Genomic DNA, 23,233 nt, shown 5'->3' with positions numbered 1-23,233 from the left:
TCGGGGTGCCCAAGGATCTCACCAGCCCCCCCGAATCCCCTTCACTCCCCCCACACTGCTCGGTTGTGGGGAGCCGGGGGATCTGGGGGCTGACTCCCCCCTCCACGAAATAGCCCCCCACTTCCCCGGGAACCCCCCGAGTGTCCCCCACCTTTACCAGGGACCCCTCCCCTGCTCTGTTCCCCCCCCCCCCAACTCTGCCCGGGCCCCCAGCCCCCCCGGGGCCAGCTCCTGGTTGATGATGGAGGGGAATGGGGGGGCTATAGCCATGACTTTCACCTTAAACTTGACCCTGACCCCCCCAACCCCTCGCCGCTGTCCATGGTGCTGCAGCCGCCGCACGGGGCCGGTGGGAGCCCCGACAGGGGCTGCGGGCGCGGGGCAGGTTCCTACCGCACCCCCCCATTGCTACCGGGAGGAGGCGGTCAACCAGACCCGGTTGCCCCGGGATTGGCTGCGGTTCCGTGACGCGGCCCCCTTTTACCGGGGGTGGAACCGCTTCGGCGCCGCCGCAGAATCGCCGGGATGAGCGCGGCCGAGGGCTGTCCCCGGTACCGGCGGGGGGGCGGCGGGGAGGCGGTGCTGCGCGCCCGTGCGGAGGCCGCCGGTTACCGGAGGCTACTGCGAGCCCGCGCTGCCGAGGTGGAGGCGCTGCGCGGGGCCGTGGGAGCGCTGCACCGGCGGCTGGAGGGGCTGCGGGACCGGCGGAGCGGGGAGGTCGCCAAGTACCAGGTATGGGGGGTCGGGGGGTGTTGGGGGGCGGGGTCTGGAAGCCGGAGGGCTGGGGAGGGGGGCGGGATGGGGCTGGGGAGGTGCGAGTTGGGCAGAGGCCGGGCTGGGGCTGGAGATTCGTATGGAGGGGGGGCGGGGCTCGAGTGGGGCAGGAGATGGGGGTCGGGATGAGGGCGTTCAGCTGGGGGTGGGAGCGGGGTGCAGAGATCGGGTCAGGACCAGGGGGTCCGTTCGGGGGTCCAGGGGTCCGTGCGGGGCAGGGCTCGGGTCGGTATCCGGGGTCGGGCCGCGGTCTGTGGGCCTGTCCGGGGCGGGGGCCAGGGTCCGGGGTCCGGATGAGGGTCCGGGGTCCGTTCAGGGGGCCAGAAGTCCAGGAGGGGCGGGGCCAGGGTCTGGGGGTTGAATTGGGCTCTGTGGGTCCGGCGGGGGCCGGGACCGGGGGTCGGGCCGCGGTCCGGGGCGGGGGGTCTCGGGCCGCGGGTCCCGGGCACTGCTGACGGCCCGGGCGCAGGAGCGGGTGGCGGAGCTGGAGCGGGAGATCGGCGAGGCGGAGGCGGAGATGCTCCGGTGCCTGCGGGAGTACCCGGCGCTGCTGCGGCTGCGGATGGCGCTGGAGGCGGAGATCGCCGCGTACCGGTACGCGGGGTGGGGGGGCCGGGTCGGGCCGTCGGTGGGGCGCGGGGCTCAGCCCGGGCCTGTCTTTCTGCAGGGAGATGCTGGAGGGTGAAGAGCTGCGTCTGGGCGGGCTGGGGCCGCCGTGACCGGACCCCGGGCCCCCGACCCCGGACTTCTGCACTTCGGGGTCCCCCGAGCCCCCACTCGCCCCTCGGGACCTCTCGGGACCCCCAGAGCCCCGGTTCTCCTGCCCCCCCCGTGCCGTGGGACCCCCGGGCTCCCATTCCCCCGCCCCGGGACCCCCCAGCCCCCGCGGGGCCGCACATTCACCAGCCTCTCCGGAGCAGCAGCGGGGCTGGGGGGGCCCCGGCCCGTGTCAATAAAGCCCCGTGGCATCACCCGGAGCCGGCCCGTCTGTGGGGGGCGCTGCACCGGGGGCACCCCCCTGCGTAGTCAGGGTCCGAGGGTGCTGTGGCCGTGTCCTGTGGGGCTACCCACCCGGATGAGGGGTTTTGAGCCTGTCCCGCCTGGCTGCAACCCCTCACCCCGGGACGGGCATCCCATGGGGCAAGGAGACCTGTGCCCCAGTGGGAGCTGAGGCTCCCCCGGTGCTGGTGGTGGACCCTGACCCCGCCACCATGGCTGCATCTTGCCGTGGGACTGGCACTCAGGCAGGGATCCTGCACCCCAGGACATGGACATGGGAGCTGCCCCCCACAACACAACTCCTTGGTGTAGGGCAGCACATGCTGCCCCTGGGGCTGGGGATGTGGCCCACTGCAACCCCCAGAAAGGATCTGGCAGATGTGGGGGTGCTGATGAGGAATAGGGGGTCCAAGGTGTCCATGTGCTCCAGTGGGGCAAGGTTCTGGGGACCTCCCCCAGCCAGGGATGGGGATGACCACTGATGTGGGCTGGAACACGTGTGCACACGTGTGTTACACGCCTGTTTTCAGCAGTGGGCACTGACCCCATGGGCGAGCCCAGCACTGGTGGGAGCAGGGACCCTCTGGGAGCTGTGGGGCAGCAGGAGCCTGGCATAGGCCTTTGACCCCCATGGGGCAGGGGCCAGTCTGGGCACCCTGAGCGCAGGAGCCCTGCCTGGGCCGTGGGGTCAGGGCATCCGGCACCCCACACAAAGGCTAATGGCGTTTGTGGTGGGAAAGCCAAACCCAGTCTTTAATAGAGATAAAAGGCCTCTTCCAAGAGGCCAGAACGTCTGTGTTGGGTGCTGGCTGCTGCCACCCTGGGGTACCCCCATGCCCCCGGGCACACGGAGGTGCAGTGGGGCAGGGGATAGGCACAAGGGCTCAGGGTGCCCACGGTGGGCTCAGGGTGCTTGCAGCCGGCGCTGCTGGGCTGCCCCGGTGCCGTGCCAGGGGCTCCAAGGGCTCCAGGCCGGGCTGGTGTAGGGGTCCCGGCAGCTGATGCGCACCCGCCGTGCGCGGTCCCGCAGCCACGTCTCCTCTGCGCCCTCCACGTATGTGTCAGCCTGCGAAGGGACAGGACACCAGCACGTCCCGGGCCCCAGCAGTGCCACTGCCTGGTGTGAGCAGCGCTGGGGGGAGCAGAGGGGACAGCTGGGGGTGACAATTCATCACCCCAAGGAGAGGAGCAGCATAACGAGGAGGGGGCCATTGTTGAGCCCCCGCGAGTCCCTGTCCCTAACGGCACCCCTGGGTGGAAGGAAGAGCCCAGGCTGGGGTGGGAATGGGGCAGGGTGGGAGTGGGGTGGGTGGGAATGGGCAGGGTGGGCACAGAATAGTGAGGACACGGGGTGGCACACATAGGGACAGGCTGGCCAGGGCCACCCGCGGTTACCTGGGTGCCATTGGGGAGCTCGTACTGCAGCCGGTAGAGGAGGGCGAAGTAGGACCTGGGGAGCGGCCAGGAGGCCGGGGGGGCCCAGGCGAGGTGAAGCTGCTCCCCCCGCCGCTGCACGGCCAGCTCCTGCGGTGGGTCGGGCCGCACTGCGGGCACAGTGGGGCTCAGCACCGGGCGGAGCGCCCCCGGGCCCACCCGGCTCCCCCCGGGCCCCACTCACCGATGTCGCGGATGAAGAAGTGGCTGGAGAAGTTGATGTAGGAGGTGTCCGAGAGCCCCTCCAGCTGCAGCCGCAGCGGGTGCAGCTCCTCGGCGAAGGGGCAGAAGAAGGGGTCCACGAAACTGGCGTAGAACCGACCACGGTGGCGGGATGCGGGCACCCACTCCCCCAGAGAGCCATCGCTGCGGGGGGAGCAGCGTGAGGGTGGGGGGCAAAGGGGATATGGGGCCATGGGGCTGGTTGGGGGTCCCTGAGACACCCACCTGTGGGTGAGGCGGGCGCGGAAGACGGCGGAGCGGGGTCCGGCCCAGGAGCAGCGGAAGGAGCCGCGGTAGGACTCAGCCTGGCAGGACACGTTCACCCCCTCCTCGCCTGGCGGGGCCGAGGGGAAGCTCGGGAGCTGCGGGGGCCGGGAGCGCTGCCCGTGCCCCACCCCCCAGCACCAACATCCACAGTCCACGAGCATCTCCTGGTGCCCAGCCTGACCCCAGCTCCCTGCATCCCCCTGCCCCATCATCCCCATCTCCCCCCACCACCCTCCCATCGCCCCTATCACCCCCCATCGCCCGCATCACCCCCCATAGCCCCCACCACCCTCCATCACCCTCATCAAACCCATCGCCCCCTATCACACCCCCCTCCAGCCCTGCCGCACGCACGGGTGCTGGTGACCACCACGTAGATGGAGTCCAGCAGGACGCTCCCTGCCCAGCAGCTGTAGTTGCCCGTGGCCGGCAGGTCCAAGCCGAGGATCATGAGGGTCTGACCCTCGGCCACCAGCTCGGCCATGGGCTCCGGCTCCCCGTTCTGTGTCCAGGTCACCCGCTGCTCCGTGGTGCTGCACTTCACCACCACGTCCCCATCCAGCTTCCCCACCTGAACTGGAGACGAGAGGCAGAACCTGGGCTTCGAGGTGGGCCCTGGTGGGTGCAGCCCGTCCCCAATGCCACTATGGGGCTGGGTGCCCCCTTGTCCTGACACACCACGTCGGAGGTCCATCGAGGCCCATCCTTCCCCATGGTCCTCACCCTCCCCCATGAACCCATGTCCATCCTCGCCCTGGTCCTGCACCCCACATGCATCTCCCTGCCCCATCACCCTGCTCCCACCCCCCCATAACTCCCATGCCCATCTTCTAACCCTCCACCCCAGCAGAAGAGCTGCTGCGACCCAAGCTGGTGTTGCCACATATCAGAGGAACGTGGGATGCGGAAGCTTCCTGCTCCCTCCAGCTGCCGTGTGGGTCCCGGTGCTCCCCCCTGGTCCCCGGGCTGTCTCCCCTCCGAGCACCCCCTCGGTCCCTGGCAGGGCAGGACTCACACTTTGGGGGGAAGGCATTCAGGGCGTCCGCAGGAGAGAGGCACAGCAACAGCCCCACCAGCACCAGCATCTGCGGAAGGAAAAGAGGGAAGGGGAAGGGCAGCCCCATGCTGGGAGGGGGCAGCCGGACCCCAGGAGCCGGCCCATCTGGGGTGCAGGCAGCAGGACCCCGCGGCCCTGGAGGAGCGATGCAGTGTGGGGCAGCCCCCCACAGGGCTGGACGCTGATGGGACACCCCGACCCTTCCCACTGCAGCCCCACTGGATGCCCCCCAAGCAGGGGCTACATTGTCTCCCCAGGCAGCACCTTCCCTGGTGCCCGAAAGACCTGGGCTGCAGTGCCAGACCCCCCAATACCTCCAGCACCCCCGGTATCCCCCAGCACCCCCATCACCGCCGGCACCTCACGCTGTGCCTACCTCTCTGGCAGCGTGCGCTGCTCCGGGGGGTCCAGCCTGGGGTGGGGGCACACGCGGCCGGTTTATAGGGAGCCGGGACCCCTCGGGACTGCCCCAAGGTGGGGCCAAACCGCAGCCCCGGGTTCTCAGAAGAGGAGAAAGGAGAAAAGCCGCTCTGGGTGGAGCTGCTCCGGGGCCGCTCAGCCCCCGGCCCCTCGCCGGGACTCGCCGCCGGCGCTTGCGGCTTGGGACGGGCCCCCACCGGCAGCTGCTGGGCGCAGGGACAGCGCTGGCACCGGGCTGGTGCCGGAGCCCCGGGTGAACCCAGCCCGCACAGGGAACCCCAGGAGCGAGGGTTTGCCCATCACCGTGTGCCGCACGGAGCACCCACAGCCCCAGCGGGAGCAGGGGCTGGAGCGTGGGGAAGGGACCATAGCCTGCCCCGGGGTCCGGTGCGGTGCATGGCCCTGGCCAGTGGGGCTGTGGTGGGTCAACGGGGGGATGAGCTGGTCCCTGCAGGGACTCGGGGTGTCTCACCCCTTCCCTCCCCTCCCAGGGCTGCTCCGGCCACTTATCCCATGGGATGCTGTTCCAGTACAGGGATGTGGGGTCAGAGGAAGCCACAGCCACCAGCCTCCTCTTTCCTGTTCCTACAGGCATCCTGCCTGCCCCTCTGCACGGCTGAGGGACGGGGGGTATCTCTGCTCTCCCCGGCAGGGCACAGGGAACTGGCATGGGGAGAGGGGACGGAGTAGCCCCAATACCGGGGCAGGCACCCCCGGGCGGGGAGGTGTGAGCTGCTCCCGCTGCTCCCGCGGCTCCCGCCGCTCCCGGCCATGTCGGTTCTGTAGTTCCTAGAAAGCGAAGGGGAAGCTCGGGCTCGGAGAAGGCTGCGGGGGGGGTGACCTTCGAAGCGCTGCGGCGGGGACGGGGCCACGGAGCCTCCAGGCCCCTTCCCTGGAACAGCAAAGTCCCATGTGTGGGCTGCGGGGAGGGAAGGAGGGAGACGGGGTGGGGGGGTGCCTGGTGAGATGCAGCACCCATGGCAGGAGGGGCCGATCCTGGCGCAGGGCTCAGGCACAGCACTCGGAGCACAGCACCTGTGATGGGATCCAGCCCCCAGGCAGAAGCTCAGCCCTTGGCCATGGTGATGTGAGCCAGGACAGGAGTGGGATTCATGGAGCTCGGCCAGGCCAAGGGCAAGGTCCTGCTCCTGGGTTAGGACAACCCCCACACCGAACAGGCTGGGGGAGATGGGATGGAGCAGCCTGAGGAGAAGGACCTGGGGTGCTGGGTGAGGAGAAGCTCCCCATGACCCGGGTTCACTGTGCGCTTGAGCCCAGAACCCCCCCGTGTGCTGGGCTGCACCCCCAGAGCGGGAGCAGCAGGTCAGGGAGGGGATCCTGCCCCTCTGCTGCGCTCTGGGGAGCCCCCCCCGCAGTCCTGATCCAGCTCTGGGGCAGCAGCACAAGAGGGACGTGGAGCTGCTGGAGCGAGGCCAGAGGAGGCCCCGGAGCTGCTGCGAGGGCTGGAGCAGCTCTGCTCTGGAGCCAGGCTGAGAGAGCTGGGCTGGGGCAGCCTGGAGAAGAGAAGGCTCCTGAAGGGGAGACCTTAGAGCAGCTCCAGTGCCTAGAAGGGGCTCCAGGAAACCTGGAGAGGGGCTTTGGACAAGGGATGTAGGGACAGGCCAAGGGGAATGGCTTTAACCTGCCAGAGGGGAGATTGAGATGAGCTCTGGGGCAGAAATTCTTCCCTGTGAGGGTGCTGAGGCACTCCAATTCTGTGATTTTATGACTTGCTGGAAAGGTGAAGGGGACTCTGGGAGGAATGTGGGCTCCTTGCTGTGGCAGAGTATCCACACTCCGTTCCAGGAAGCAGGAGCTGGATGCGCACACTGGCTGCACACACGGGATGTACACGCAGGATGCTCACACCGGGCGCACACACCGGGCGCACATCCCGCTCCCTCCCACCCACGGCCGCAGCTTCCCCTCCGCTTCTGCAGAAGAGCCGCGCCCGCGGCGGGGAAGACCCGGCGCAAAGGCCAGGGCTGCCCTCGGCGCGTCAGCGCCCCGGCGGAGGCGGCGGGAGCAGGGCGCGGGCGCCGCACGGTCAGAAAGCCCCGCAGGCGGGAGCAGCCGCCGGCGCCGCGCCCCCCGCCGGTGGAGCTGCAATCACGGACTCGACGCCGGCAGCAAAGGTCACACAACTTTATACAGGAGAGACCCGCGAGCGGCCCCTGGCGCTGCTCCCCCGGTGCGGGGGGCGCGGGACGGCCCCAGCCCCACGGCAGCCCCCGGGGGAACGCGGGGTGACGGAGCCGGGGGTGGGGTCCCTGCACGACTCCTCGGGGCCGGCGCGCCCCAGCCCGGGCTCTGTCCCGGGGCCGGTCCCGGTGCCCGCGGTGCGCTGCTGCGGCAGCCGCAGCCCGGCCCGCACCTCCCGGCGATGGATGGGGTCAGCACCGCGGCGTCCCCGGGGCTCCCCGGTCCCCGGGGTCCCGGCCAAGCGCAGGTAGCCCGACGCGGGGCTCCGGCGGCTGCGGCTCACTGCAGCACACACACCTCCTTCTCCTCATCCTCATCCTCATCCCCAGTGCCGGGTGCCGGGCCCAGCGGCGCGGGCACCGCCGGTGCATCCTCCGCAGCCGCCACCTCCTCCCGCAGCGCCATCAACAGGTCGCGGCTCTCGCTGGGCGGCAGGTTGCTCAGGTAGTACTGGGGTGCCAGCTCCACCAGCCTGCGGGACAGGGACAAGGAGTGACCCTGGCGTGTCCCAGGGCTCCGCTGCGCTCCAGGGCCAGCTCTGGAGCCGCACACGGACACAGCTCCTCCTCCCATGGTGCTCACATTTGGGGCTGGATCTCCGAGACCACACGCAGGCAGTTGTCCTGCGAGATGGTGAACTCATGGTAGAGCACCCAGGGGGGCAGGCGCCGGGGGGGCTGCCGCAGCAGGTAGCAGCAGGCGGGGGGCAAGTGGGCCACGTGCTTGTGCGTCAGCATCACGTAGTTGCCGGAGCCGTCGATGTCCCGGGCTACCTGCGGAGCGACGGGATGGGAGCAGGGCTGGAATGCGGCCCCCGTCCCGCAGCTGGACCCCGCAGCCCCCATCCCACCTTGAGGAAGTATCCGGAGATGAGGGCTCTCTGGATGTTGCGCACGTTGGCATCGGTGCCGAAGGCGGGGGGGGACACGGGCAGCTCGATGCGCTGCATCACCTCCAGCAGCTCCGCACGCACAACGCCCGCCAGCCGCAGCGCGGCCGCGCTCACCGCGTGCTTGCGGCACCAGCCCTCGTCCGCCTCGTCTGCGGGGACAGCACCATGGGGACAGTGGGGTCAGCACCCAAGGGACAGCACTGTGAGAACAATGGGGTGAGCGTGGGAACAGCAGGGTCAGCACCGTGGGGACAGTGGGGTGAGCACCCCGGGGACGTGGCTGGGCAAGCAGAGATCCCAGGGGGTGGCCTGGCTGGGCTGGGCGGTCCTGGGTCACGAAACCGGGCACTGCAGCTCCCACAGGCTGCGTCCCCTCAATGCAGAGGGGACAGCGACCATACAGAGAGCAGGGCCCTGGGCTGGGACCCTCCCGGCCGCTGCGGTGGGCATTGGAGGGGTCATGAATGTTGCTGCAGGGCCTGGTCCTGAAAGCAGCAGGGAACATGGGACACGGAGGTGAGCTGGGGACAGGGGGACACAGGGGTGAGCTGGGGACACGGGAGGGAGCCGCAGACACCCTGGCACCGCACTCACGCTGCTGGAAGGCATTGAAGACATTGATGAGGGTGAAGTGGTCTCCGTCTGGGTGCAGCAGGGCCCGGCGGTGCATGGCCACGGCCTCCTCCATGTGCGTGGCAGGTGGCAGGAAGCAGGGGGAGGCTGGGACGGAGCAGAGGGAATGTCACCACGTGTGCCCAGCACCGCCCCGGCCAGCACTGGCCCGGGGGGCTGCAGCCCCCCGCACGGTACCGGTGAGCATGGCGGCCAGGCTGACCATCTCCTCCACGCAGTCGAACTCGCAGGATGCGATGAGCGCCTTGGCCAGCTGCGGGTCCAGCGGGAATTCCGACATGATGATCCCCACCTCTGACAGGTTCCCGTCGTCATCCAGGGCAGCCAAGTAATCCAGGTCCTCCAGCGCTTGCATCAGCGACTCGGGGGCTGCAAGGGGAGGCAGCAGCTGCAGCACCAGGCAGTGCCCCCCATCTTCCTCCTCCCGCACCCCTGAGACCCTCCAGCCCCTCTCCAGAGACAAGCCGTGCTGCAGGCAGGGCCGTGGCCATGGCTCCGGCCCCCCCAGCCCCGGGCAGTACCTGGCCGGTCGAGGAAGTCGCACTGGCCCATGTCGGCGATGTCCAGGCGCTTGAGCAGCAGCACGAGGCGGCTGAGGCTGGTCTCGCTGACGTGGGGCGCGGGGCTGGGCGGCAGCCGCTGCTCATAGAAGGCCTCAGAGTAGAGGCGCAGGCAGGTGCCTGCGGAGAGGGGCCGTGAGCCCGCGCTGGCAGCGACGGAGCCCCCGCAGAGACGGAGCCCCCGCAGGGATGGAGCCCCGCAGGGACGGAGCCCCGCAGGGAAGGCACAGTTGGGGTGTCACCTGGGGGGCTGCCTGCAGCTCGCTCCATGCGTGACTCTGCCTGGCTCTTGCTGATGGGCCGCAGGACCTGGGACTCTGCCCGGATGCGCGGGTTGTAGACCTGCAGCACAGGGGAGGTGAGAAGGGACATGCAGAGAGGAGATCCCCCTGCTCCCCAGCCCCTCCATCCTGCTGGTGCAACCGCCATGGCCTGGGGCAGCACCCGTGCCCGGCACAACATCCCCCAGCCTGGGTCTGGGCTGAGCAGATAACCCAGACCAACACTTCAATGATGTTACCTCCCCAGAATCACCACCACATGGCCCCCCATCCCATCCCATCCCATCCCACCCCACCCCATCCCATCCCATCCCATCCCACCCCATCCCATCCCATCCCACCCCACCGCATCCCACCCCGCCGCTCACGCTGCGCAGCTCCAGGCCGGTGTCGATGACGAAGCGGATGCCGCCCATGGAGAAGGAGGCCTCGGCCAGCCCGTGGGTGACGACGACGCGGCGCTCGCGGCCGCCCTCCTCCAGCCCCTCGTAGAGCCTCTGCGCGGCGCGGCCCACGCCGGGGTGCAGCGGCAGCACCAGCAGCGGGCCCAGCCCCGGGTGCAGCGCCGCCGCCTCGCCCCGCAGCGCCCCACACGCCTCCGTGATCTCCTGCGGGGGGACGGAGCTGAGCGGGGCCGGTGTGACACAGCCCTGCGGGTGCTCCCAGTGCCCGGGGGAAAGGTCCCACGCCTGCACGGCACCCATGGACCCTCCACAGCAGAGCCCAGCTCCTGCAGCTGAACCCCAGCAGCTCCCGCTGTCCTCGGGGCTGCCCACACACAGCTGAGAGGGGTCACGGAATCCCAGACAGGTTTGGGGTGAAGTGACCTTAAAGCTCCTCCAGCTCCAACCCCTGCCCCGGGCAGGGACACCTTCCACTAGAGCAGGTTGCTCCAAGCCCCTGTGTCCAACCTGGCCTTGAACACTGCCAGGGATGGGGCAGCCACAGCTTCTCTGGGCACCCTGTGCCAGCGCCTCAGCACCCTCACAGGGAAGAGCTTCTGCCTCAGAGCTCATCTCAATCTCCCCTCGGGCAGGTTAAAGCCATTCGCCTTGGCCTGTCCCCCGACCCTCCCAGCCCTGTGTCACAGTGACCCCCCCACCTGCTCGCTGGCCATGAAGAGCAGGATGTGGCCGGGCTCCTGCCGCCGGTGGATGTCCAGCACTGCCTGGCAGGCAGCGGCGACGCGGCCGCGCGCCGGCGGGTCCCGGTAGAGCAGCGCCGGGGGGTCCCCGCGCGCCGGCACCCGCACCACGGGGGGGTCCCCGCAGAAGGCGCGGAGCCGCTCCTCCATGGCCGGCGAGGTGACCACCACCACCTTGAGCGCGGGGCGCTGGCGCAGCACGTCCTTGAGCAGCCCCAGCAGCACGTCCGTGGGCACCGTGCGCTCCTGCGCCTCGTCCAGCACCACCACCCCGTACTGCCGCAGCAGCGGGTCCGACGTCATCTCCCGCAGCAGCATCTCGTCCGAGCAGTACCTGCCGTGGGTCACCCCGTCAGTGACACACGGTGCACACCCTGTGTCCCCCCCCACAGCAGGAGCCCCCCACCGCCGCCGCCAGCCCCCCCGGCACTCCCAATCAGGCCAGGCTGGATTAAGGGATTACCCTGCAGCCAGCGCTCAGCAGGATTAGAGCGTGGTGTAAGCGGTGCCGCGGCGCAGGCAGCGCAGGCCCCGGGGCCGGTACCTGAGGACGGTCTCGGTGGTGCAGCAGTCCTCGTGGGGCACGCAGTAGCCCACCTCGTGGCCCAGGTTCAGGTCCATCTCGTCCGCCACGCGCAGGGAGAGGCTGAGGGCGGCCAGGCTGTGGGGCTGGGTGCAGGCCACCAGCCCATGGGCGAACTGCAGGGACAGGGCGTACTCCGCGCACCACTGCGGGATCTGCAGCGGGCAGGACGCTGGTCAGGGACCGGGACAGCGCAGCCACGGCCCTGAGCACTGGGATGTTCCCTTCCTCTCCCCATCACAGGGCGGCAGCTGCTGTGCCCCCCAGAGTCATGGAACCCCAGCCTGGTTTGGGTTGGGAGGGACCTTAAAGCTCCTCCAGCTCCAACCCCCTGCCCCGGGCAGGGACACCTTCCACCAGAGCAGGTTGCTCCAAGCCCCTGTGTCCAACCTGGCCTTGAACACTGCCAGGGATGGGGCAGCCACAGCTTCTCTAGGACACCTACTCCAGTACCTCACCCAGGGTGATCCCCAGGGATCTGGCTGTTGAGGCCATCCACGAGCACCTGACAGCCCAGGCAGGGCTTTCCCTCCCTGTTGTGGTCACTTCTGCACCCCAACAACCTGTGAATGAGCCCCAAACCCTCCTCACCCCATGCCTGCAGCTTTCTGCCTCCATACAGGACACCACAGCCCCGGCTCTCGCATTAAGGACACGGGACAACAGCTCTGCCCCCACCTCCCCAGGAAAAATGGGGCTGGGGAGCACGCGCAGCCAGAGCCCCCAGCTCCTGGGGACAGGGCTCCAGAGGCATTTACACAACGTCCTTCAGAACGCGCTGTAGCTCGTGGTCAGTGTGAGCTGGTTGCACCAGGCCACGGGTGCAGGCCTCATCCTGCTCGGTTCTAACCGGCATGCATGGAGCTAGAGCGGAGCAACGTGCCCTGCTCCGCTGCAGGGAGGCCGGGCAGGGCCCTGCTCAGGATGGGCACAGGGCAGCGTCACCGACCAGCTCCATGAGATCCAGAGCCTGCAGCAGCCACAGGTCTAGGGCAGGGGCTCGAGTATCCTCGTATGGGCCAGAGGGATCACACACTGTCCCAGGAAACCCCATGGCGAGGGATGGGGCAGGAAGTGCCCAGAAGCAGCCAGGTCCAAGCACCTGCCAGGCAGCCCCAGGGCCATGCGGCTGCCTCTTGGCCATGGGGATAACGGGGAAGGGCCCTGGCCTCTGCATCACCTCTTCCCATTTTGGGTGGAAGCACCACATTTGAGGGGCGCTGGAGCACCAACGTGTGGGATCAGCTGCTCTACATGGATGGAGTCACGTCCCCCAGGCTGCTCAGGGCACGGTGGCCCCAAAGGGATGTCCCAAAGGCAGCTCAGCCCCAGGGCCAGCCCAGGCCAGGCCCTGCACAAAGGCTTTATTCCTGAAATCTGGCACCCTGCGGTTGGCTGGTGCCGCAGGATCACACCCAAGGGAGGCGGTTTGGGCACAGGGCCCTGGAGCCAACACCAACAGCACGGAGCCTGGCGGGTGCCACGCAGCACCCAGCCCGCACCCGGCCCGCACCCAGCCCCGCGGCTCTAGGAGCTCGCAGCAGATCCCTCCCCTGGCCAAAGTCTGCCTGACGGTGTCTCCGGTGCCGCCCCAGGGCTGTCAGAGAGAACCAGCTCCCGGGAGCACCCCAGCCCTGCGGCCACGTCCCTGCTCCCTGCCCTGCTCGTGCCAAGGCTTCGCCCTGGGGCCCCAGTGCCTGCCCCGGCACATCCCGGCAGCACCGGGCTCTGCCCCAGCCCCACGCCGGGCTCACGCTGCCCGGCACAGCACCTGCAGGGCCTGTCGCCCCTCTGTGCCCCCAAGCCAGATGATGCCATGGGGGGACAGAGCACGGGCAGAGCATCCCTGTGCCGGGGTCCCACCCCCTCCAACACGGCCCCACTCACCTGGGTGCTCTTGCCGGTGCCGGGGGGCCCGGACACCAGGATGATGCCGCTGTTGCCTTCCAAGTGCTCCATGAAGCTGTACTTGGTGGTCCAGACGGGCAGGTCCCGGCGCTGCTGCAGCAGCTCATAGTAGCGGGAGGAGAAGGGCAGCCCATCGTAGGGGTTCACCTCCAGGTCGCCACCGCAGCCCAGCGCCGGCTCCTCCTCCTCGTCCTCCTCCTTCTCCAGCGCGGGGCCGGGGCCGTTCCGCCGGGGCACGGACCCCGGGGCCCCGTTGCCAGCCATGGCGGGGACACGGCGCCGGGGCTGCAGGGGCGGGCAGGTGGAGCGGGGCCGGGGCAGCCCGGGGCTGATCCCCCCTCGCCCGCGTCCCTCGGAGGGGCCCGGTGCTGCCCACCGGCCCGTTACACCGGGGGGGGACCTGCGGGGCACAGGGACCGACAGGCAGCGGGGCAGGGGCAGGGACAGGCAGGGGACCCGGCTGCGGTGCGGGGAACGGAGGAACGCAGGTGTGGGGCCGGGCCGCGGCGCGGGGGCCGCGGGGCAGCGCGGACACCTCGGAGGCGGGGGGACAGCGGGACGGGACGGGACGTGACGGGACGGACCGGACCGAGCACCTGAGCACCGGGGCCGGACGGGTGGGGGCCGGGTCCCCCGCGTCAGCCCCCCTGAGCCGCGGCTCCGGCTCCGGTTCCGGTTCCGGTTCCGGCCCGTCCCGGCCGCCGCTCACCTGCGCGCGCCGCCGCCGCCGCCTCGGGCCCACCTCGGGAGCCGGTCAGGTGACCGCGCCGCCGTCACGTGGCCCTGCCCGCGACAGCCAATCAGCGCCCAGGGGCGGAGCTCAACCGCTGCGGCACGCGCGTTCCGGTCCGTGTGTGACCGGAGCCACCGGACGGACCCGAGCGCGGCCCGAGCCCGCTCGGAGCCCACCGCCAGGCGCGCTCCCCCGCCGCTGCCCGCTGCTCCTCCGCTGCGGGCCCGGTGCCCGGCCCCGCCCTGGGTGCGGCGCCATCCCGGTGCCGGACATCCCGGTGCGGGGCATCCCGATGCCGGTCCGAGCGTCCCGGTGCCGGTCCGAGCATCCCGCTGTGGGGCATTCCGCTGCCGCTGCAGGGCAATCCGGTACCGGGCATCCCGGTGCCGATCCGACCCTCCCGGTGTCGGTGCGGGACATCCCGGTGCCCAGGACCCACACCCAGAGCGGGCGCTGTCCGCTCGCGGTGGCTCCCGGCGTGCGGCGGCGGGGCCGGCAGGTGGAGCTGCCGGACCGGCAACGGCCCGGCCCGGGCGCGGAGCTCCCGCCGGCGCGGAGGGCACCGGGCAGCGACCGGGCGGTTCCTGCTGGCCCCAAACCGTCGGCGCCGGAAGCCGCCGGGGGGAAGCGACGCTCCGGGGCTTGCTGCGGTTACCGGTTACGGCTCTGCCCCGCCGTCCCTCACACCGGCTCCAGCCGCAACTCCCCACGTGCAAGGTCCCGCCCCTGGTCAGGGCAGTCCCCGACACAAACACAGGCTGGGGGTAAAGGGATGGAGCAGCCTGAGGAGAAGGACCTGGGGTGCTGGGCGAGGAGAAGCTCCCCATGACCCGGCTTCAGTGTGCGCTTGAGCCCAGAACCCCCCCGTGTGCTGGGCTGCACCCCCAGAGCGGGAGCAGCAGGTCAGGGAGGGGATCCTGCCCCTCTGCTGCGCTCTGGGGAGCCCCCCCTGCAGCCCTGATCCAGCTCTGGGGCAGCAGCACAAGAGGGACGTGGAGCTGCTGGAGCGAGGCCAGAGGAGGCCCCGGAGCTGCTGCGAGGGCTGGAGCAGCTCTGCTCTGGAGCCAGGCTGGGAGCAGGCTCAGGCTGGGGGGGTCAGCGCAGGGAAGGAGCCTGATACTGCCTCAAGGCTCCGGTGGAGGTGTGAGAGCTGCAGCCCGGCCAGGGCAGGTCCTGGGGCCGTGTGGGGAGAACGGGCCCGGCCAGTGCTGGCGTGGGGCGAGAATCCGGTCCCTGTGGGCAGTGGGTGTGCAGCCGGTGGGAGGAAGGAAGTGGTTGATGCTGAACCGTTGCTCCACTCCCCATCCCGGTGCTGCCGAGAGCTCAGGGCTGGGCACCGGCCTGCAGAGCCCTAGGTGCTGCCATGCACCGCACCGACACTTGCATCGTCGAGCCTTGTGCACTGAGGGATGGGATGGGACGGGACAGCCGCGGGTGGGGACGCTGAGGCCATGTCCCAGCAGTGCTGGTCCAGAGCAGCGTGCTTGGAAAGGGACTTCTGACAGGGGCCTGTAGGGACAGGCCAAGGGGAATGGCTTTAACCTGCCAGAGGGGAGATTGAGATGAGCTCTGAGGCAGAAGCTCTTCCCTGTGAGGGTGCTGAGGCGCTGGCACAGGGTGCCCAGAGAAGCTGTGGCTGCCCCATCCCTGGCAGTGTCCAAGGCCAGGTTGGACATAGGGGCTTGGAGCAACCTGCTCCAGTGGAAGGTGTCCCTGCCCGTGGCAGGGGTTGGAGCTGGAGGAGCTTTAAGGTCCCTTCCAACACAGCCTGGGATTCTATGGTCTGAGCCCACAGATCCCTGTGACTCCTTGTCTGGAGCTGCCCTTGCTCCCTGCTCCAGCCCCGTGTCCTGCTCTGCTGGGCTCTGGCAGTGGTGCTCAGCCACAGGGTCTCCTGATGCAGCAGCACCACGCGGGGCCAGCAGCCCCATTGCACCGCTTGGTCAGCACCAGTGACCCACCAGAGCCTGGGCCCCGGACAGGTGCATGGCGGGGCCCCGAGGGCTCCATCCCCATCACCCCAGCACGTTTGGGTGGGTCCCAGCAGCCCCCGCTCTGTGCGCTGAGGAACCGGAGGTTTGCACAAGCCGGTGGGACCCACGTGACGCGGGAGCAGCGCGGCAGGAGGAACCCGCACCCGCTCCCTGCGGCACCAGCCATGGCCCCGTGGCTGCCCACCAAGGAGGAGAAGTATGGCGTGGGTGAGTCGTCGCATCGTGGAACCATGGAATGGTTTGGGTTGAAGGGGCCTTAAAGCTCCTCCAGCTCCACCCCCTGCCCCAGGCAGGGACACCTTCCACTAGAGCAGGTTGCTCCAAGCCCCTGTGTCCAACCTGGCCTTGAACACTGCCAGGGATGGGGCAGCCACAGCTTCTCTGGGCTCACCAGAGGGCCGCGGGGCTGGCAGGATGGGGGCTCGGGCTGGGGTGATGCTGACAGTGACCCCATGGCCCTGAGGCAGTGGGCTGTGACACAGGGGGGGATGGCGGCCAGGCAGTCAGCAGTGTGGGGTGGCCAGTGCTGGGGTGCAGGCATGGACCCGGCGCCTCTGATGCTGGTGCTGGGGCAGGAATGAACCCAGGGTCAGAGGGGGGTTGTAGGGTGGGTAATGGGGAACCAGGGGATAGCGCTGAGCAGGGCTGGTGATGGCAGCACCCGTGTCCCTGGAGCAGGGCTGACGCTGGGTGGGATGGGGAGCTGTGGGGAGCTGTGGGGAGCTGTGGGAAGCTGTGGGGCTGAGCGGGGCTTGGCAGAGCTATGGGGCAGGGGCTTGGCACAGGTTCCCTGCAGAGCTCCAGATCGGGGCTCAACTTGCTGAAGAGCAGAAGCCTCCACCCGAGGGGTGCTCAGCATGTTAAGGGGGTTGCTGGCACACGGATGAGCTGCTCTTGGGGCGGTGTCTGGGCAATCCCGAAGCCACCCTTATAACTCATCCCAGTCCCGTGTGAACACACGCTCCCCGTTCCCCACACCAGCCATAGCAGCCCTGTTCCTCTTCCCGTTTCTGGCCGCGGCCGTTGCCGTGCCCTGCCCGTGCCCTGCAGCAGCACCGGAGCCGAGGCTGAGCCCGCGGGGTCCTGGACAGCACCGGGGCTGGGTCCCGCTTGTGCCTGGTGGAATCCTGCCCTGGCCGGGCCTGGGGGTGGGAAGGGGCTGGGGGCAGCGAGCCCGGGCTGGGTGCTGGGTGCTGGTCCCCGTGTGGAGGGCAGGGGGCCAGGAGGGTCCCGTGGCACCTCGGGGCTCCCGGTGCTCCAGGGTGTGCCGTGGCCAGCACGAGGGGTCCCGGCGGCTCTGGGGTGCCACAGGATGAGCGGACCCTGGCTGGGGCTGGAGGTGGGCACAGGCTGTGTCCCAGCGGGTGCGGGCACGGCCGCAGGGGACTGTCCCCGCGGTGCTGCGGCCAAGCCTGCGCTGGCTGCATCAGGCAGAGCTGCCGCTGGCCCCGGCACCAGAAATAGCGGCAGGACAACCACAGCGCCGCGGGTGCAGCCCACAGCGTCCGGCTCCAGCGCGGCCCCACGGCCCCGCTCCTGCTGTCCCCTGTGCTGCAGGGCCCAGGGTCCCTCCTACCCTGCTCCGCGCCTGCATGGGGGTCTCACCCCGTCTGTCTGGGGCTGGGACCCTGCTGCATGTCTGGGGGCTGAGCGATGCCCGCCTGGGTGATGCTACCTCCCGTGGGGGGGCTGCCCAAGGGGTGCTCCAAAAGACACTGTGCATAGGGCCTGGGGGGCTGCGCTGGTGAGGGGGGTCCGGGTTGGGCCCCCCCCATGGCTCCCATCCCCTCTCCCGCAGCGGTGTGGAACTTCCCACGCACGAGCGAGCATCACCTCGCACTGCACATCGGGGAGACGGTGCACATCCTGCAGGCCTCCGAGGGTAAGGGGGTCCCCAACCCTAACCCTGACCTGTGCGCCCCGAGCCCCGCTGACACCGTCCCCTTCCCTCCCCTGGCAGGCTGGTACCGCGGATACTCGCTCAGGAACAGGGCTGCCCGGGTAGGTGAGGGGTGCTGGGGGGCGTGGGCACGGCCGGTGGCTTGTGCTGCCCCTGCTGGGGACACGTACCGGGCACCCTGCGGCATGGCCAGGCTGGGACCCTCTGTGGGACCCTGGGTCTTGGCACAGGGAGCGCCCACCGTGGCCCATCTACTGCCATGGGGTGGGTGCTGACAGCTCCGGCTCCCCCAGGGCATCTTCCCAGCCTCGCTCATCCACCTGAAGGGTGCTGTGGTGGAGCTCAGGGGGTAGGTACCGGGCATGCTCATGGCTGTGGGTGGTGGTGCCCATCTCCAGTGCCACAGGGCTCCAGGCTCCCCGTGCCCTTCCCCAGGGCAGAGGAGAGCGTGGTCCCCACTGAGATGCCCATGGTGCAGGAGATTACCACCACGCTGCGGGAGTGGGCCACCATCTGGAAGCAGCTCTACGTGGTGAGCAGCGGGGGGATGTTGGGCCCGGGGACGCTGGGGCACAGGGGTGACACGGGTGCTGCTGCAGGCAGGACACATGGAGCGGTACGGGCGCGTGAAGCACATGATGTGTGAGCTGATGGAGCGGCGCTCGCAGCTGCTCTCAGGGACACTGCCCAAGGATGAGCTCCTGCAGCTCAAGAAGGAGGTGACCAGCAAGATCGACTATGGCAACAAGTGAGAGCAGGGACGGGGCACAGAGGGAGAAGGGGGTCACCCCTCTGCCGCAGCATCTCCACTGTCCCGTGGTGGCCAGTGAGCGTGCTGGTGGCTGTGCAAGGCACCGAGCCACAGGCTAGTGCTTGGTGCTGTGGGTTCTTGTCCCCTCGCCATGACTCTGCTGCTAGTGGGGACCCATCACCCTCTGTCCTGCACACTCATCCCCATGTCCATGCGTGGGCAGGTGGGTCCTGGTGGGATGCACAGACCTGTGTCCCCCCATCCTGTCCCCCACAGGATCCTCGCGCTGGACCTGGTGGTGCGGGATGAGGACGAAAACATCCTGGACCCCGACAGGACCAGTGTCATCAGCCTGTTCCAGGCGCACAAGAAGGCTGCGCAGACCGTTACGCAGCGCATCCAGGAGGAGATGGTGAGGTCCTGGCACGCTGCCCCGCTGTGCCATGCCGGGCCGTGCCATGGGGCTGTGCCATGGGGCTGTGCCTTGGGGCTGTGCCGGGGGCTGACTGCGCGGTGCCCTGCAGAGCCCGCAGCAGAGCCCGCAGCAGAGCCCGCAGCAGAACCCGCAGCAGAGCGCGCTGGGCAGCAGCGCCCGCCCGGCAGCATCGCCCTGTCACAGCCTCTACCTTTGCGTGCGCAACTTCGTGTGCAGCATCGGCGAGGAGGCGCAGCTGCTGTTGGCGCTCTACGACCCGGCCCAGCAGCGCCTCATCAGGTGGGACCCGGCCCCGGCCCCCCGAGGGGTCCCCGGCCCGTGCTGGACGCTGGTACCGCTGGGGCAGCCGGTCCCTGTGCTGTGACTGGCGGCACCGGTTGGACACGGGTCTGTGTGGTGGGAGCTGGCAGGGGACGGGCAGTGCCCCGCCCATGGCCAAAGTGCTCCAGACCTTGTCTTGGTGTTTGCTCATGGGCTGGTGGTGGCAGCCTCGTCCAGCACAGGGACACTGAGCTCCAGCTCTGCCGTCCCGGTGCCTCGTCCCCTCTGTGGGCTCCTCACCCCATCACCTTCCCCTTGCAGTGAAAACTATGTGATCCGCTGGGCCAGCACCGGGGTGCCCCAGGACATTGAGCTGCTCAACAATCTCAGGGTCATCTTCACGGTGAGTGCAGACCCTCGGGAGCAGCACCCATGGTGCTGCTGGTGCTGCTGGTGCTGCTGGTGCTGCTGCTGGTGCTGGTGATGCCGCTGCCTCTGCCCTTCTGCAGAGCTGCTGCGCCTCCTCTCCTGCCCCTGCAGTGTTTCGGATGCATTCTGCACCACGCACGGGTCCCTTGAGGCTCCGCTGCAGCCCATGTCTCCCTGTGAGCAGCCACAGCCCTGCTGCTCTCTCTATGCTGCTCATTTCTCCCGTGGTTCCTGCACAGACCCCACTCCTGGCACCAGGATGAGGCACCCACCACGGGGCTGTCCCTTGCAGCCCCCCTACCCTGTGGCGGGTTTCTGGGTGCCCTCACCCCCATCCCCGCTCCGCTCCTCGCCCCCATCCCTGCTCCATCCCTCTCCGCAGCGGCTCCTGTGCAGTGGAAGGTGCTGAGGCAGCGTTTTCCCCACTGCGGCAGCAGGGCTGGGCTGAGCTGACCCTCGGGAGGGCCCGGGCGGAGCCGTGGTTACGCGAATGAGCCGGGAAGGTCTTTGCTGAGAGCAGCATCAGCAGGTCCAGCTCCCCTGGCTCTGCCCGCCTCGGCCTTTGCTCGCTGCTGATGTCGTGTCCCCACGCGCTGCAGCGTGACCCTGCCCCGTGCTGCAGCCCCATGCAAGGTTCTCACACAGGGCAGCACCCACAGGACCTGACCCCAGCGGGTGCTGGAGCCTGTGGCCATCCCAAGCCCTGCACCATGTCAGACCTGCTCGCTCCCAGGACACTGCCTGGCCCAGGGGTGCCCCATGGGGCCGTCGGTCTCCACCAACCTATTGTCCCTGTCCCTTGTGTTTGGGGTGATGGCGTGCACGGACACTGCACCCGCTGGTTCATGCCCCGGCACAGCCTTGGGTACCCTGCGGTCACCCAGCGCCAGCCCCACGAGGCACATCCCCACATGGTGCTGCCAGCATCAGGCTCACGCAGCCCCTTGTCCCCCCCAGGACCTGGGCAGTAAGGACCTGCAGCGGGAGAGGCTGTTCCTGGTGTGCCAGATCATCCGGGTGGGACGCATGGACCTGCGGGAGAGCCACAGCCGCAAGCTCAGCACCGGCCTCCGCCGCCCCTTCGGCATCTCGGGTGAGGGCAGTGGCCGCAGCAGCAGCAGCAGCCGGGTCTGGTGCGGGGAGAGCTCCAGCGCTGCCCAACCCAGCACCCCCAGCACCCCCCCTCAGCCACCCGGCTCTGCGGGGTTCCTAAAGGGTGCTCAGGCATTGGAACAGGCTGCCCAGGGCAGTGCTGGAGTCACCGTCCCTGCAAGTGTTCACACACCGTGTAGCCGAGGCCTCAGTGCCATGGGTCAGTGGTGGCCTTGGCAGTGCTGGGAACGGGTGGACTGTATGATTTTAAAGGTCTTTTCCAACCTGGTTGATTACATGATTCTATGGCACAACTGCCCTGGGTGCTGCTCCTGGGAGGACCAGAGGACCCTGGTGCTGGGGCTATGTCACCCATGGCAGCCACCCAGTGCCACCACCTCTGTGCCACTGCAGTGATGGACATCACGGACATCACCAAGGGGAAGTGTGAGAGTGATGAGGACAAGCAGCACTTCATCCCTGTGCACTTGTGAGTCCCGGGGCAGGTTCAGGGTCTCCAGTTGGACTCAGGGTGCTCTGGGTGCCGGGGGCTGCTGCCTGGCTGTGGGCAGCAGCGTGTGGGGTGCCCGGTAGGGACCTCTCCAGGTCATCCCTCCCTGGTGTCCGCAGGGCCACTGCTGACAACGATTTTCTTCACAACATGATCAGGAAAGCAGTGGAGGGGAAGGACATCAACCACAAGGGACAAGGTAGAGCCCCCCTGTCCCTCATGTCCCCCATGTCCCTCATGTCCCCTATGTCCCCTGTGCCATGCTGCTGGCACAGGGATGCTGACACGGCAGCAGGCACAGGGATGTGACTTTGGTGCTGGGTGCATCCGGGGCCCCGTGTGTGAACTGTCCCAGCCACGGGATCGGTCACTGGGAGCGAGCACCCGCCCCAGTGAGCTGAGGCTGTGCCAGGACCCAGCAGATGGGTGGCCAGTGGCCGGGCATGGCTCGGGATGAGCTTGCCCAGGCCACGGGGCTGACATCCCATCTCCGGCCTGGGCAGGGTTCTGGGTGTCGCTGAAAGTGCTGTGGGGGGACCTGAGCCACGTGCGGAAGCAGCACCCGCACCTCGTGGACCGCAGCACGGTGGTGGCGCGCAAGCTGGGCTACCCCGAGGTCATCATGCCAGGCAAGCGGCGGCGGGGGGAACCGGGGCGGGCTCTGGGGTCCCGGCCTGGGCTGTGGGCTATGGGGTGCCCTATTGCAGAGGGACCCGGCCGCGCTGGTGGGACTGTGGCCCTGGAGCTGCTGGAGCTGGGTGATAACAGTTTGTGGGTTTTGTTTGGAACTAAAGGGAAACACAGTGATAAGGAAGTGGGGTTTGCACAGGGAAACAAATCCCTGTTAAATACATCTGCCCCTCATTGCTCCGGGCTTCCGGCAGCTCCCTGGTGCTCTCCTTTGCAACCCTTGATGTGAAGTTCCCAGCAAAGAAATTCCCAGCCCTGCACTGGAGGAAAAAAATGGGATGCAAGTGGGAGAAAGCCCCTTGGCTTGTGCCTGGGGTTGGGGGAGCTGGAGTATGGCTGGGGGCAATGAGCTGCTTCCGGACCACCAGGAATGCTGGGTCTGGAGAGCTGTTAATGTGAGCATCTGCCTGGAGCAGCGAAATACACACAGGAGCCCAATTTGGACACTGGAGAGGGACCTTCATCAGGGACTGTAGTGACAGGACAAGGCATGACTGGTTCAAACTCAAACAGGGGAAGTTCAGGTTGGATACAGGGAAGTAGTTCTTCCCTGTGAGGGTGCTGAGGCGCTGGCACAGGGTGCCCAGAGAAGCTGTGGCTGCCCCATCCCTGGCAGTGTTCAAGGCCAGGTTGGACACAGGGGCTTGGAGCAACCTGCTCCAGTGGAAGGTGTCCCTGCCCGGGGCAGGGGTTGGAGCTGGGGGAGCTTTAACTGCTCCTCGCAACCCGTGCTATGACTCCTGTATGATCCTGAGTCCGCGTGGGTTTTGCTGTGGCTGCCTCAGGAGACGTTCGGAACGACATCTACCTGACCCTGGTGCAGGGCGAGTTTGACAAGGGCAGCAAGAAGACGCAGAAGAACGTGGAGGTGACGGTGTGTGTGTGCGACGAGGAGGGACACGTGCTGCAGGTAAGGGCTGGAGCACAAGGGCTGCGCCCACCGCCCCGCCTCGGGCACGGGCAGCGGCTCGTGGCGTGTTGGTGCCGGTGCTGGTGCCAGCAGGGACTGGCTGGAGCTGTCCCTTTGGCCACTGGAGCAGCCCCCTTGGTTGCTGGAGCC

General features: G+C 68.8%; 4 protein-coding genes across 5 annotated transcripts in view; 2 read left to right on the top strand and 2 right to left on the bottom strand.

Annotated features, from left to right (window-relative positions):
* Positions 1-270: 270 nt before the first annotated feature.
* On the top strand, positions 271-1,751 carry LOC115603598 (alpha-internexin-like). Its single transcript, XM_030475555.1, has 3 exons — positions 271-732; positions 1,244-1,368; positions 1,442-1,751. Exons 1-3 carry the CDS (start codon positions 526-528, stop codon positions 1,491-1,493), a joined length of 384 nt encoding a protein of 127 aa, XP_030331415.1. The 5' UTR covers positions 271-525; the 3' UTR covers positions 1,494-1,751.
* Positions 1,752-2,677: 926 nt separating this feature from the next.
* Positions 2,678-4,390, bottom strand: LOC115603582 (interleukin-12 subunit beta-like). The gene is made up of 5 exons (XM_030475526.1): positions 4,051-4,390; positions 3,655-3,763; positions 3,392-3,573; positions 3,169-3,317; positions 2,678-2,839 (listed from the first exon to the last, which is right to left on the bottom strand). The coding sequence occupies exons 1-5, from the start codon at positions 4,388-4,390 to the stop codon at positions 2,678-2,680; spliced, it is 942 nt and encodes a 313-aa protein (XP_030331386.1).
* Positions 4,391-7,299: 2,909 nt separating this feature from the next.
* Positions 7,300-14,131, bottom strand: DQX1 (DEAQ-box RNA dependent ATPase 1). 2 transcript variants are annotated; one of them, XM_030475553.1, is made up of 12 exons: positions 14,086-14,131; positions 13,356-13,776; positions 11,430-11,623; positions 10,844-11,219; positions 10,110-10,349; positions 9,703-9,802; positions 9,422-9,580; positions 9,078-9,269; positions 8,862-8,987; positions 8,226-8,416; positions 7,958-8,148; positions 7,300-7,847 (listed from the first exon to the last, which is right to left on the bottom strand). In XM_030475553.1, exons 2-12 carry the CDS (start codon positions 13,638-13,640, stop codon positions 7,655-7,657), a joined length of 2,247 nt encoding a protein of 748 aa, XP_030331413.1. In that variant the 5' UTR covers positions 13,641-13,776; positions 14,086-14,131; the 3' UTR covers positions 7,300-7,654. The 2 variants fall into 2 exon arrangements, with proteins under 2 accessions (XP_030331413.1, XP_030331414.1); XM_030475554.1 differs by having other exon boundaries at positions 13,356-13,661; positions 14,086-14,118.
* A 2,091-nt stretch (positions 14,132-16,222) lies between these two features.
* Positions 16,223-23,233, top strand: part of LOC115603587 (dedicator of cytokinesis protein 2-like) — a 51,886-nt gene continuing 44,875 nt past the window's right edge. The window contains exons 1-14 of the mRNA XM_030475530.1: positions 16,223-16,310; positions 17,902-17,985; positions 18,064-18,104; positions 18,297-18,352; positions 18,439-18,535; positions 18,603-18,751; positions 19,031-19,166; positions 19,279-19,469; positions 19,773-19,854; positions 20,838-20,973; positions 21,387-21,462; positions 21,603-21,682; positions 21,987-22,112; positions 22,959-23,083. Of these exons, the coding sequence (XP_030331390.1) occupies positions 16,268-16,310; positions 17,902-17,985; positions 18,064-18,104; positions 18,297-18,352; positions 18,439-18,535; positions 18,603-18,751; positions 19,031-19,166; positions 19,279-19,469; positions 19,773-19,854; positions 20,838-20,973; positions 21,387-21,462; positions 21,603-21,682; positions 21,987-22,112; positions 22,959-23,083 (1,422 nt within the window). The 5' untranslated portion in view covers positions 16,223-16,267. The remainder of the gene's footprint in view (positions 16,311-17,901; positions 17,986-18,063; positions 18,105-18,296; positions 18,353-18,438; positions 18,536-18,602; positions 18,752-19,030; positions 19,167-19,278; positions 19,470-19,772; positions 19,855-20,837; positions 20,974-21,386; positions 21,463-21,602; positions 21,683-21,986; positions 22,113-22,958; positions 23,084-23,233) is intronic.

Source organism: Strigops habroptila, chromosome 7, assembly GCF_004027225.2.
Source record: "Strigops habroptila isolate Jane chromosome 7, bStrHab1.2.pri, whole genome shotgun sequence".
Taxonomy (NCBI): domain Eukaryota; kingdom Metazoa; phylum Chordata; class Aves; order Psittaciformes; family Psittacidae; genus Strigops; species Strigops habroptila.
This window is presented reverse-complemented; position numbering and strand designations above follow the sequence as displayed.

Bases quoted from the DNA above. Each gene is read 5' to 3' on its own strand.
- DQX1 (XM_030475553.1), bottom strand. From the start codon at position 13,640: ATGGCTGGCAACGGGGCCCCGGGGTCCGTGCCCCGGCGGAACGGCCCC. The intron at 11,624-13,355 runs GTGAGTGGGGCC...TGCCCGCTGCAG, and splicing joins GCACCGGCAAGAGCACCCAG to ATCCCGCAGTGGTGCGCGGA. The intron at 10,350-10,843 runs GTGGGGGGGTCA...GTCCCCCCGCAG, and splicing joins TCTTCATGGCCAGCGAGCAG to GAGATCACGGAGGCGTGTGG.
- LOC115603582 (XM_030475526.1), bottom strand. From the start codon at position 4,390: ATGGACCTCCGACGTGGTGTGTCAGGACAAGGGGGCACCCAGCCCCAT. The intron at 3,318-3,391 runs GTGAGTGGGGCC...CTGTGCCCGCAG, and splicing joins CTTCTTCATCCGCGACATCG to TGCGGCCCGACCCACCGCAG. The intron at 2,840-3,168 runs GTAACCGCGGGT...GTCCCTTCGCAG, and splicing joins AGCTCCCCAATGGCACCCAG to GCTGACACATACGTGGAGGG.
- LOC115603598 (XM_030475555.1), top strand. From the start codon at position 526: ATGAGCGCGGCCGAGGGCTGTCCCCGGTACCGGCGGGGGGGCGGCGGG. The intron at 733-1,243 runs GTATGGGGGGTC...GCCCGGGCGCAG, and splicing joins GGGAGGTCGCCAAGTACCAG to GAGCGGGTGGCGGAGCTGGA. The intron at 1,369-1,441 runs GTACGCGGGGTG...GTCTTTCTGCAG, and splicing joins GCGGAGATCGCCGCGTACCG to GGAGATGCTGGAGGGTGAAG.